Below are 14,086 nucleotides of genomic sequence, written 5' to 3' on the forward strand. Positions count from 1 at the left end.
GGAGCACGTGCATTTCAGCACCCCTTCCCCTCAGTCATGAAGTGTGCCAGGGAGCAGGCATGTCCTGCATGGGGGGAGTTAAAAATAAAATTAAACATTAGGGGTAGTTTCAGATTAGGGGCCCTAGGCATTATCACACGGGAGGGGGGGGGGTAAATGATCAGTTCTGACAGTCATTTCCTCCCTTCCTCTGCGCCTCCCCACCCCTGTGCTGTCCGCACACCTCCCCTGCATTGGATAATATTGTCACTGTTAAACTGGGTACACATTTGTCCAATCCTTCGGGGATCCATCTCCCATCCTGATTGTTGATACAATCCCATTGGAGACTTAGGTCACAGATACAACACCAGTGTATACCTGTCAAATTTGCAGCAAATCTCCAATCTACATCTGCTGAAAACATCTGACGAAAGGAATGTGTCACCATGCGCACACTTCCAATCTTTAGCAGATCGGCTGCCACTCACAGGGATCAATGGGAAGGAGAATTGGACAAGCCAGTCGCAGGAGCTCACATTGGTCGGATTATTGGCGATCTGCTCTCCTGATTTTTCAATAGATTTTTCAATTGACAAGACCAGTGTGCACACTCTACCAATGCCTGACCAACTGGTAGGTTGGAGGTTGGATTGGATGAGAATTGGACAAATGTGTCTCCAGCTAAGTTAACTCTGAGTCACAGAGTCTGTGAGTGTATTATAATCATTTTTTGCCACTAATCACGGGTCCTCCCTACACTACAATGGTGTGATCACTGATGAGCATCATACAGCAAGGCTGCTGACTATGTGATGTTCCCAAGCAGATGCTCCTCAGGATTATCCTGTGGAGCGGGGCTTGTGTAAAAAAAAAAAAAAAATTTTATAGATCAACAGCAAAAATATCATTTAATGAAAGCTGCAGAGTTTTCAGTACTTTGAGACACAATTATCATGACTGGCCCTTTTTTTAAGATATTTTATAATGAATTTACCATTATCATTTTCCTTCTTGTATCCTACTAGACTACGTTAGTGGCGGAGAGCTTTTCACTCACCTCTACCAGCGGGATAACTTTTCTGAAGACGCTGTACGGTTTTATTCTGGAGAAGTTATTCTGGCTCTTGAGCACCTACACAAGGTAAGAACGGTCCACCTTGCTTTATGCAGGAAACCCCATTGACAGTCCATATGAATACTTCCTTATATTTTATGCTCTACTCAATGGCTTCTCACACCTCTCCTCTTCAGTTGGGCATTGTATACCGTGACATTAAGCTTGAGAACATCTTATTGGACAGTGATGGTCATGTGGTGCTGACTGACTTTGGCCTGAGCAAGGAGTTTATGGCTGAAGAGGTAAGATGTATACACTTATTATTATTATTAGGGTTTCTATAGTAGCTATTGTAAAATTACATATATTTTGTATGAGACAAAATATAAGTATACAGTACATAAAGACATAATTATATAAAAAGAGAGATCATAACTGGTGTTTTATTACCTCCTTTATTGGAAGTACTGTACAATGCATTTTTTTATTTTTTGTATTACGTTTATTTATTGTCCCCTTGTCTATGTTATGCAGTGTGAGCGCACGTATTCCTTCTGTGGCACAACTGAATATATGGCACCGGAGATAATACGAGGACAGGGAGGTCACGGCAAAGTGAGTGAGTTTTCATGGGTGTTCTTATCTTAAAAAAAAAAATTGCGATTTTAGTTGGATTTCCATTTTTAGAAGTTTTGTGTAAGATAAGATTTTTGGGGGGGTTTGTCTTCTAATGCAGTCTGTGGATTGGTGGAGTTTGGGAATCCTCATTTATGAACTGCTGACAGGAGCGTCGCCGTTCACGCTGGAGGGAGAAAAGAACACACAGAGTGAGGTTTCCAGGTGAGAGGATAAAAAAAAACATAAAGTTAATAATAATAGCAAAAAATGACATCTAGAAAATCACAAAGTAAATAGACTTGTGATGTTAGAGGAGTGAAGGAGGGGTAAGAATGTTGAATACAATTGAGAACCATTTTTGCTACAGGCGGATCTTGAAGATGGAGCCCTCATATTCCTCCTCTTTAAGTTTGGAGGCTCGAGATCTTCTTCAAAAGCTACTGCGCAAGGATCCAAAAAAACGACTTGGAGCAGAAGGTGCTTCCCAAATAAAGGAACATCCTTTCTATAGGGTAAAGCACTACCAGGCTGTGTTTCACAGGGTCTGGATTATAGTGATCACTCTGAAAGCAGTCTCCTCCTTTCCACTGCCCGATGTGGATGGGTTGTAACCCCACTTTTATATTTGTTTCTGTTGCAGGGCCTAGACTGGGAATCTATGGCTCTCCGAAAAGTCACTCCTCCATTCCGCCCCTCTATCCGCAGTGAGACGGATGTCAGTAATTTTTCAGATGAATTTACCAGTCTGGATCCTGTGTACTCTCCAGCTGCAACACCACCTTCTGGAGCTCGTATATTCCAGGTCTTGCCCCACTCTAATTCCACGTGCTTCATCTTTCATTCCTGTAAAATGTGTGCCATAATGTTCTGTTTCTTCTCATACCTAGTTTTCTCTTCCAGTAAGCCTATTTTGTGTGCATTGTGCTCATCATTTAAGTGTAATTGAGGATGTCATTTGGGGGCTGTAATAATAGACAATTTGCTGGAAACCAATGAGACATGTATGGGTGTATCCATAGTGGGTGCATGGTGTGCATTGCACATGGGCATGGTGGAAGTGCTGACTTGTGATGATGGCAGCTATGAAACCAAGAGTAGGGATAGGGGTGGTAAGGCTGCAGATATATGTTCAACACTGTATGGGCATTTAGTTCCCTGAACGCAGTGCAGGAGCAATTACGGCAACTTGTGTTCAACTATGCATTGTGCCTAATATATTGATATGCGTATTAGATCAGAACAGCAATACATTTTTATTGATCATACAACAGGCTTCCTGTATATCTTAGGAGTATTCTTACAAGATTCTAATGCTGCAGCTACTCTTTCCTCACATGAGTGTTCTGTATTTGTTACCCTCTCTCATGACTCAGGGTTACTCCTTTGTGGCTCCCTCTGTACTATTTGGGGTGAATGCTATAATGACAGATATGGCTGCTCCATCTGCTGACAAACCTGGAAGCCCCACACTGGCTCTAAGCGCTGCAATGAAGGTAAATTCATCCATCCAATATGTGAATTTTGTTTTACTATTCATTCACATTTAGACAGTGTTATTTTATTCTGCTTCCCAGCTCTGCATGAACTCTGTCACCATCACATAATTCTTGTGGCTTCTCTGTCCATTTACAGTATCAGTCTGTTCGTTTCGCCCCTAGGACTCGCCATTCTTCCAGCAGTATGAGATGGATCTGCAGGAGCCAGCTCTGGGATCTGGGAGTTTCTCTGTCTGTAGAAAATGTCGGCATCGGCAAAGCAAGAAAGAATACTCTGTGAAAATACTGAGTAAGCGGTAAGCCGAGCCTCCTTTTCACATCAGATTCAGGTTAAACATTTCCTTCTGTCTTCTAAGTTCTTCTATAAAGATGCATCGGGATGCAGTCATATGGTCTACGGTTATAATATCAACCTTGTTGAAATGTCGTTAGGTAACATATTTCGACATCCTCAGAATGTGGAAATTAAACTTAGGCTGCGGGACTAGAGGGTTAGGGTTAGGCACAAGGGGGAGGTTAGGTTAAGGCTATGTGGGGTAGTGTTAGGCACTAAGGGAAGGGGTGCAGATTAGTGTTTGCAATATAATGCCACTCGTCACATGTCTTCACCTGAACAGCTCCTCATGTTACTACTGTGGCCTGGAAACCACCACTGAAATCCCGCCCGGCTTACCTATATTCGGTATGCCGGGCGTCGAGACCTCTTAGCAGCAGCGAGGAAGGATGTACATTTAGGGACTCCCGGGGGGACTTAGGGTTGAGCACCCCTCCCGGGAGAGTTAGGATTAGGCTAGGGGAAGGTGGGTTTAGGGTCAGGCACCCCCAGGGGGAGATTAAGGTTAGGCACCCCCCCCCCTCCCGGGAGGGTTAGATTTAGGGAGCGGTGGTTAGGTTAGATGCCCCTGGGGGGAGGTTAGGGTTAGGCACTAGGGGGGAGGTTACAGTTAGGCACCCCTAAGGGAGGGTTAGGGGGGGAGAGGGGAAGGTTTGGATACTTACCAGGCGCCGTCTGGATCTTCATCTACCGCGACTTACGGCATCGGTATTTCATCTGCCGGGCTTAGGTCTGGCGGTATGTCGTACCGATTCCATAGGGAATAATGGCTACATTTTGGCTAGGTAAATGGGTTATAGTCAACTATCTTATTGAATACACACCTTAATCTAAAATAAAATAGGAATGTTATTGGGAGAGTTTTATGACATTAAGATAAAAACAAAAAAGAAAAACAAACGAATGCTTACCGAGTGTGCATCATTTGGTTTGTGTGCTGGGGTTGTGATGCATGTAACAGTCCATACTGTTGTACTTCATACACTAACCGCTCACCTTGTAGCTGGGAGGTGTCCAGGGGCTTGTTAGTAAGAGGTTAGTTGCTAGTCTTGGAGGTGAGTGATGTGGGACCATTACATGTATCAGGTGCTGATAATAGTATGACCAATGCTTATTTTTGTTGTTGGTAGTCCTGTCATACTGCTACGTACACATTTGTAACATTACATGATGGCCTTACACTTTGGCTCAGCTAGTAAGTCACATATCTCCTTTTTCTCAGGATGGAGGCAAACACTCAGCGAGAAGTGGCTGCTTTGAAGTTATGTCAGGGACACCCCAACATTGTGACTCTTCATGATGTCCTACACGACCAGGTGTGACTTCTCTAGAAGAATTAATTTCCCCTGTCCACATTTTAATTGTATTATTCCTATATGTTTGTTCTCTATTGGAGACTCTGGACCTCATTCAGAGTCGATCGCTTGCTGCAAGCGATCGCTCTGAATGAGGGCGGCCACTTACTTTTTTAAGTGCCGCCTTCTGGTCGAACGCTAGGCTGTGGGTTACCACCCACAGCTCTAGCGACCGACCAGGGTGATGGTCGCGATGGTCATCACCATCGCGACCATCGGGGCTTACGACCAGACCCTAAGGTTGGGTCTGGGCTCTCGTAAGCCCCAGGGAACTTCCTGCTCTGTTTGAGCAGGAAGTTCCCCACTGACATCATCAATGATGTCAGTGGGGCTGCCTCCAAACGGCAAGCGTTCCGACCGGAACGCCTCCGTTTGGCCGGGCACGCCCCTGGCCCGCCCAGCAAATGGGGCGAGCTGTCACTCAATATCGACAGCTCGCCCCGTCTGCTAGGAGACCATAGCGACGTAGTGCCCGTCGCTAGCCGGGTCTCGCACATGCGAACGACGGAGCCGGCTCCGTCGTGCGCATGCTCTGTGGGGACCATCGACCAGGTTCCGAGCGCATCAGCGCTTGCGACCGGGTCTGAATGAGACCCACTGTCTGCCATCTTAGCAGCTCCTGCTAACAACTATATATGGGCCTGATTCAGAAGTAGACGCAGTGTAGATTTATTTGCAACCGGCCAATGTCTTGTCTATTGCGCATTCGTCTGAGCCGCACTGCGCATGTGCCGCGCTGGTCTTGTGATGGCGGTCGCAGTGAGGAATTATTTTCAAAGTGGTTGACAGACATAGACCTTTTGGGGAAAGTAACGTGGGAGTGGCAGCTCAAAAGCATGTGTGCGTTTTGCGACCATTTCAGGGGTGCGCCACCAACTGGAATCGCAATACCTTATGTATTCAAAATGGCTCTAGCGTCTCAGTTCAGGTGGCCATTCTGCATGACCATAGGGTTACTAAGAAGAACAATAATCGAATGATCTGCGGCCGATGCTTTGTACACAGTCGCTTTAATTTGCGAAGCCGCCGGTGGGCATCCCAATACAAATCCCGGCGACTGCAACATTTGCTTATTTTCACGCAGCGACAGCGTTCGCGTCTATCTCTGAATCAGGGTCCCCCCTTTGTGTACCCTTGGCACACGATCACACTTGCCTCTGCCAGCTTGCAACTTGTTGCATAATTTGTTTGGAGGCTTACAGGTTCTCTTTCTCCATATGCTTTTCTAATGAGATAAACAAGGTCTTAGCCCTACCTAGATTTATTGGTGGTTTTGCAGAACCCTTTAAACACAATAGAAACAATGGTACTTTGAAGCCAGATGTATGGCAGATATCTACTAAAGGTAATGTCACATCTACATGTTGGAATGCCAGGCTTGCCCAGCCAGCAGTGTGCTGCCTATGAAGTGACAGTGACTTTCCTGGTCACATGAGAAGAAGCACTACAGTGTTTTCCTCCTTAGTGCTGTGTTTCACAGCTTCGGGATGCTGTTCATTTCTGGATGATGACAGTATTATAAAATGCCAATGTAACATTAACCTTAAGCATGATTTATTTGCCTGGATTACATGTATTGCTTTGTCTGTGCCACTTTATTTGTTCCATAAAATCTATCATTTCTGCGTGGCAGTATCATTCATATATTGTGATGGAGCTCCTGGATGGTGGGGAGTTGCTGGATCGTATAAAGAAACAGTCTCGATTTAGCGAGGTAGAGGCAAGCGGTCTGATGCGCAGTCTTGTGAGCGCCGTTTGTCACATGCATGAAGCTGGAGTAGTGCACAGAGACCTTAAACCTGAGGTGAGGGTGTATGAGAAACTAGGGAGAGGCGATATCTACATGTCCTAAATGTATTACTTACAATAGGCTCTTCTTCATGCAGAATCTTCTCCTTTCATCCCCTGGCGAAGATGCGGTTCTCAAGGTGATAGACTTTGGATTTGCCAAGCTCCGCCCTCCAGGGACACGCCCACTTCATACACCTTGCTTTACACTGCACTATGCTGCCCCAGAACTGCTCTCTCACCAGGGTTATGATGAGTCATGTGATTTATGGAGCCTTGGGGTAATTATGGTAAGTTTTCTTATTGCCTACTTGCAGTTTACTCTATTAATAGCACGCAAAAATGCATCTGTATAATTACTTAAAAAGTGTATTTTGAAGAGAGGTCCAACTTAAAATCTAATGTCTAGTGTAAAAATTTAACATCATCTTGAAAGCTTGCACCAGTCCTATGAAAAGGCATCTTAAAGATTGATTTGAGTTACAATCAGACATAACTCTAAGGGTCATGTTCGACTTGTGTCTCCACACCACTACTGTGCTGCACGCCTGCCTGTCCCCATACACCTCTCCAGGTGTAAGGGTTGCTAGCACTGTCTTACACTAAATATGGCTGCTTATTTGCGCACGTGCAGTTGGAAAGCGTATTTACACATGCTCTTGCATCCAACTCCAATTCAGGATCTAAATGTGTTCTTTCAATTTTATCACCTTTAAAATATAGTTATAATTGTTGCCAGATGATTTCAGACCTTTTTTTTGTTTTGAGAATATGAAAAATACATAGTGTACTGTGATGACCTAATTCCCCAACGAGTCATCATATGATCACTTCCCACAGCCATCTGCCACTATTGCCAGAACCATAGCAGAAAGTGATGGGTACACAAGCTGTCGCCAGGAACATTTATGTTCAATAAGCTGCTCAGACAGTGATAGAAAGCCTGCAACATCCATATTCTTGTGTGTACAATAGAAACTGAAAACATACTGTACTTGCTGTCTGTGCGCCATTTGCTGTAACCGCCACAGACCCTGACTGCTTCCAATGGTTCCGCACTGTACTAGATTCTACTTCTACCTCTCAGCCAGTATGAAACAAGCCGAACAGTTATTGATGCTCCTTTGTGATCTAATAAAAAAAATAAATTATATATATATATATATATAAGACCCGCGCTGTATAAAGCCGCTCAAGTAAAGGATTTTAATTTGGTCAAAAGTATATGAGCGCTGTGTGTAATTTATAGACTGTAGCAATACAATAGGGAAAACCTAGAACACTTCAAGGTCTGTGGGGGGTGGGGGGAGAATGTGTTTTAAAAGCCACTGGTCAGCAACATTGTGCTAGCTCTTGGTTAAGAAGAGCAGAATGTGCTCAGGTATGCGGGCTCTTTGTTGTAATTGTAGCAATAAAATTGGGCAGTCATAGAGAACATTAAAGTATATAAAATAAATTATAAATGAAAAAGAATAAGGAGAGGGGAAAAAAAGTGTTTTAAAAGCCAATTTGCTAGTTGCTGTTTAGCAACTTTGTGGTAGCTCTTGGTTAGTAAGACAAAATGTAACAATAATATAAATGCAAATATATAGTAAGTTGTTTCCAGAGATAAAATGAACTAGCTGCTTTTTGGTAGCAATGTTTATGCTCTTATGTGAATATTTGTGTGAAGCCGGGTTTGTGTAGTAAATAACACAGTCAGGCAGGATTGCCTTCCTGCCCTACGCTTTCCCTGCCTTCCGATGTCCTCTTCACGCTGCTGTCCCCAGTTTCTGTGCTCTTAGGTGTATGGGAGCTGGAGGAGGCTAGGTGAGGTCAGCGTGTGGGATGCACTGCATACAGCACTTTATAGGTCCCCGGTGGCTTCATATGCGCTTATGTAGTTTGTTCCAGTCTTTGTGCTCTATGGTGATTGGGAGCCAGGAAAGGCCGGACACTCTCAGTAGGAAGTTTCACTGCCCACAACGCTTTGTGAGCTTCGTACATGTTGTTGGATCCTTATTTTCATAGAACAGATTTCTAGGGGTTACACTATATGGGCAATATACATCCTCATTAGTGTTTAGTGTACTTCAGAGGCCATTTTGTCTGCACCCCTTTCCCTAAATGTATGAGGGGCCGTATTAGGAGGGAAGGGTAGAGACACACAAGATGGGATGGGGGGGGGGGGGGATGGTGTAAGTGAAGCTGGATTAGTGGGGATATTGGAAAAAGGGTAAAGGAATACCAAACAAGATGGTAAAGGTCAATTATTGTAGACAATAGGGCAGTGGTTCTCAAACTCGGTCCTCAGGACCCCACACAGGTCACGTTTTCCGGGTCACCCAGCAGGTGCACAGGTATATTCATTACTCACTGACACATTTTAGAAGATTTACAGGTGGAGCTAATTATTCCACTTATGATTTTGTGAAGAAATATGGAACATATGCACTGTTTGGGGTCCTGAGGACTGAGTTTGAGAACCTGTGCAATAGAACATATGTGCATTGGAATGGAGACTGTATTATACACTGGGCATGATGTATTTTGTTTTATGGACCTGGCATGATGAAGTTGGAGTAACATAACTAGAAGGGATGTGGCAAAATAAAGAGGGATCACAATGTGTCATTTTTATTACTCTTTCAAAATATGAACAGTATGATGAGTGAATAGATTACAGGAAGCATGCCTTGCCAAAGAGTAAGGAGTGAAAGATCTTCAATAAGCCAGAGAGGAGAAGGAGGAGAGGACTGCGTGACTGTGGCATTTGGATGACCTGCAAAAACGACTTACTGTAAATTGAGGTCTCTTGGTTTCCATTTGTGCTTGTATACCAAATATAGTGGTTCCTAGGGCACCTTCAGTGCATTCCAAGTGCTTATTCTACTAGAGGTGAGGTTCATCTACCAATGTGTGTGCCAGTTATGAAGTTAAAGGCATTAGTGGCAAACAACCCTGCTGGTCACCCATGTGTAGCATACCATCCCTCCCATGGTAATATTGGGCTCACTATTATATGGGGCTTGGATCAGGACATAGTGTGGGACAGAAATAGGACAGAGCAGTGCAAATCGGCACATTCTTATTTGGTCATGTTGTACTTATCTTTGTTATTCTTGAGCCACATCCTGATGAGCAAATTATTTGCCCATGTGCTTATAGTTTTGTGCATTTATTGCACCTTGTGGTCTGTGTGTGGTTACTAAAGTGAAGTCCACTCAGGGTACTGTCAAAATGCACTTATGGATATCATCGCATTGAATTAAATTTTTTAGTTGACAATCAGAATGTCAACAAGCAGTATGTGGATCCCAGAAGGTAGGTGCCGTGATGCCGCCATGTGTGAAGAGTACTTCCAGCATTTTATGCCCGCCGGCAGTACAACTGTAAGAATGATGAATTACCATCTTGTTTACAGTTGTACTGACGACAAGACTAACATGCTCTAGGTAGCGTTTCACGCTTGCTGACATCCCTGCATCTGCTTTCCACGTACTGCTTGGCGACGAGTTGTATGTATCCAAACCCACCGCACTGTTCCTTTTGAGCTTCAATGCTTAAACAATAATAATGACAAGGGGCTTAGGCAGAGCCAGGAGCAAAGCAAAAAAAGAGCAAATGTGCTCCTGGACAAACCATGTTGGAATGCAAGGGGTGCAAATGCATGTATTCTTTGTGCATGCAGGGGAAATGCAGGCTGATTTTTCATGTAGTGGTCATATACTCATATACTATTTTTACTATTTCGTATTAAGCTAGGACACCCCCTCTGTTTGCTCATTTTAAGTTTGCTCTCCCGCAGTGTAACATCTTTTGCCAAGGTGCAGATTATCTCTACATCAGGCTGAAAGTGTCCATTTATATTTGAAATCTTTTATCTGTGTAGTTTGAAATGTTAAATGTGCTGGTATATATTTGTGCCTTACTGCAGGCTCGGTGCATCCTGCTCTTGTATGATCAGAAAGGAAAACAATCAGACCTTCTTTACCTTCATTTATTTATAACTTCAGTATTATGCTGTGTCCTCTAGTGGTTGTGGTAATGGAATCTGCATGGATTGTTCTAAATAAGAAACGTCCTCATCTGTCCAGTGTCAAATATTACTCTTTGCAAAAGACGCAAGCTTGCCATATAAATGAATATTAGGATGACACCACAATAGGAACCACAATAGTTGTTCACAATGCCAAAAAGAATTGAAGCTCTTATTTGAAATTAGGTACACAAGATATAAAAATTAAAAAACAAATTTAATTCCAAATACACAGTTCATTTAGTGCAGATAAATGCAAATCAGTGCTAATGGTCTGCGTTAAAGCTCTAGATATCGATTGCATTAATGTACATAGAAAATATTATACTAAGAAAAAAGAAAAACCAATAAAAAATCAAGTAAAAGGCAGTCGATTAGTTCGCTGAATGTCCTGTGCAATGGAACTTACTCTCAGGAAACAATATAACATGCGTCCAATATTATTGCTATATGTCCAAAGAGCAATTGCAAATCTGTACTCTGCTAAGATTATCAAGCCAAGCAATGTGTAAAATGTTTCCATACCATGTTTGATATATACTGAGGAAACCGGGACGCACAAACCCAGAGAAACGCGTCAAGGAGTTCTTTGCGTAGCTCTATTTGCTGGGACATTTGGTTCGCTGATGGGTGAAAAAGAACTGCCACATTGTTTCTATTCTTACCACTAGCCCATTGCACATTGGTGCATCCACCTGAGTGTGACCTCATCACCTATAGCCCAGCCGGCTTACCGTGCCTTATAGCCGGCGAGTGGAATCCACCATTCATAAAGACCCACTGGAGACTGTATACAGATACAGGTACATACACCCGCTGACGAGCGGTGAGTACGCATCCCCACTGAGGGGCGGTGGACCACTAGTATACACACTCTCAGGGCCGGCTCCAGGGGTCGCTGCACACGTGCCTGCTCAGTTAATAGCGCCAGTACTCGCCGCTCGTGACTTAAAATGGGGCGTGACCTAATTGCCATAGGCCACGCCCCCTACGTGCCGTTATTTGGAGGCGTGCCCGCATGGCGCGCCTCCCATTAACGTCAGGCTGGGGGTAAGCCCAGCACTCTGTCACTAGCTTGGCTTCCCCCAGCCCTCTCCTGACACAGAATGGATGCCCGCGTGCAAGTGCGCAGCATCCATTCAGCTACTCCGGGGTCGGGCACCACCGCACAGCTGTGGCAGTGGGGGTCCCCAACCTCCCGATTTGACCACCCGCGGGCCACTTCGGCCCATGGGTAGAATAGCAGGACACTACTGTCCCGCTGAAATCAGGATTTTGGGGAGGGGTACGCCCTCTATGGGGTGGCGCCCCTGTTCGAGTATATATATCAAAACATGGTATGGAAACATTTTACACATTGCTTGGCTTGATAATCTTAGTGGAGTACCCATTTACAATTGCTCTTTGGACATTTCCTCAGGACATATAGCAATAATATTGGTCGCATGATATATTGTTTCCTGAGAGTAAGTTCCATTGCACAGGACATTCAGCAAACTAATCGACTGCCTTTTACTTGATTTTTTTTTTATTGGTTTTTCTTTTTTCTTCGAAAATATTATACTATGTGGAAATACTATTGTATATTAATGCAATCGATATCTAGAGCTTTAACGCAGACCATTAGAACTGATTTGAACTCTGTATTTGAAATGAAATGAGTTTTTATCTTTTTATAACTTGTGTGCCTAATTTCAAACAAGCGCTTCAATTCTTTTTGGTATTGTGAACATTTTTCAGCAGGTTGCAGATCCTGCATATTGGAGCTGCCAGTTTGAAATTTATATTAACTGGTTGGGAAGCGCACCTATTGTTTTCTATACACACTAGTTGTTGTCTGATTTAACAACAGAGCAAATAACATTTTTGCCCTGCTATTTGCCATTTTGATGCATTGTATTGGATGGCCAGTGTATGCCTGGTTATACGCACAGTGGATGGTTATTTGTGGCTCAAGGATGTGGCCAGAACTTAGAACTTTGCACTCAGTGTGCTCTTTACTGGCCAGTTATACTACATGCAGACAACGGGAATGTCACAGTCTTCCTAGGATCTCTGTAGAATGAGTAGTTGAAATTATACCTCTGAACCTACACATTGAAGATAACCATTTTATGGGTTTAATTAATATTCATGTGAACTACTAATATGAACCCAGCTTATACCGGATCATCACAGCCCTGTCCAGTTATAATACATTCATGTGTCGGCACTGCTGTCCAGTGTCATCCATCGGTGCTCCCACTGAGCATGTCCATCTGAAGACATGCCATCACCGATTATTATATAGATGCCACGTTTAATTCACTAATGGCTTCCCTATGATGTGGGAAATGGGTGAAATATTATTAAACCTGTGTACATGTCTCTTGATTTGTTTAACATTCCAACCAATCACAAGCGAAAGTATGAAAAAGTTTTAATCTGACTCCATGCTTCTGATTGGCTGTATATTATTCAAATCTGTTAACATAAGAATTACTCTTTTGACTATTGCCATCTGCAAAGAGAAACAATTTATTAGAATTGTTATTCAGGATTATCCCTGATTGAATTAGTTCACAATTATGTGCCTACTTAGCACACCAGGCTTGTCTGGAAAGCTTGTTAGCAGGAAGTCACTCTGACCCACTAATCTTTAATGAAGATTACCAAGGATTGAAAACATTTACTTGTGTTACATGATGCTTTTTTATATTGTATAAAGTTATATTTTAGTTTTAGCGACCACTTAACAGCTAAGTTAGGAAGCATTACTTGCATGGTAATCATGTTTGTTCACAGTAAAGTGCCATGAACTGACTGATATTTGCTGAAATCCCTGCAGTGTCCTGTGAAATGTAATTCTCTCTCTGCAGTACACAATGCTGTGTGGCCAGGTTCCCTTCCAAGGTGAACGGGGCGGGTCTCCTCAGAGCCGTGCTGCTGACATTATTCACAAGATCAAGGAGGGAGACTTTGTTATGGAGGGAGAGAGCTGGGATCATGTGAGCGATGAAGCAAAGGACCTGGTGAAAGGTGAGGCCCTATCATGTAAGACATACGTATGAATGAGGCTCATTTAAGGAAAACCTATCGTATTAGTATAATTAAACTTCCATTTAAAAAAAAAAAAAAAGAAATCGAGTACTCCCAGCTTAACAAACAAAAAGCAGCTCTGTCAAAGTAACAGAGGGAAGAGCCAAACAAATATACACTAATGTCTTCGTGTTCATGCTAATGCTGCTTTGCTCGCCTCAATGGAAGTATTATATAATTTATTATTATTATTACTATTTATCATTTATTTATGTAACACTAACATATTGCATAGCGCTGTACAGAGTATATTTGTCATTGACGTCAGTCCCTGCCCCATTAGGGCTCACAGTCAAGATTCCCTTCTACATGGACAACTCCACACAGATATACCCTGTCCAGGACTCTAGCTCATGACCC

At 43.3% G+C, this 14,086-nt stretch overlaps 1 protein-coding gene across 1 annotated transcript in view; it reads left to right on the forward strand.

Annotated features, from left to right (window-relative positions):
• LOC148532090 (ribosomal protein S6 kinase alpha-4-like) overlaps positions 1-14,086 on the forward strand; it is a 54,050-nt gene that overhangs the window by 26,561 nt on the left and 13,403 nt on the right. The window contains exons 4-15 of the mRNA XM_088468398.1: positions 1,008-1,123; positions 1,234-1,341; positions 1,574-1,654; positions 1,776-1,879; positions 2,025-2,169; positions 2,298-2,459; positions 3,031-3,150; positions 3,316-3,449; positions 4,710-4,803; positions 6,476-6,646; positions 6,729-6,920; positions 13,507-13,666. Coding sequence (XP_088324524.1) covers positions 1,008-1,123; positions 1,234-1,341; positions 1,574-1,654; positions 1,776-1,879; positions 2,025-2,169; positions 2,298-2,459; positions 3,031-3,150; positions 3,316-3,449; positions 4,710-4,803; positions 6,476-6,646; positions 6,729-6,920; positions 13,507-13,666 — 1,587 coding nt within the window. The remainder of the gene's footprint in view (positions 1-1,007; positions 1,124-1,233; positions 1,342-1,573; positions 1,655-1,775; positions 1,880-2,024; positions 2,170-2,297; positions 2,460-3,030; positions 3,151-3,315; positions 3,450-4,709; positions 4,804-6,475; positions 6,647-6,728; positions 6,921-13,506; positions 13,667-14,086) is intronic.

Source organism: Taudactylus pleione, unplaced genomic scaffold, assembly GCF_031769625.1.
Source record: "Taudactylus pleione unplaced genomic scaffold, aTauple2 ptg000085l, whole genome shotgun sequence".
NCBI classification, from domain to species: domain Eukaryota; kingdom Metazoa; phylum Chordata; class Amphibia; order Anura; family Myobatrachidae; genus Taudactylus; species Taudactylus pleione.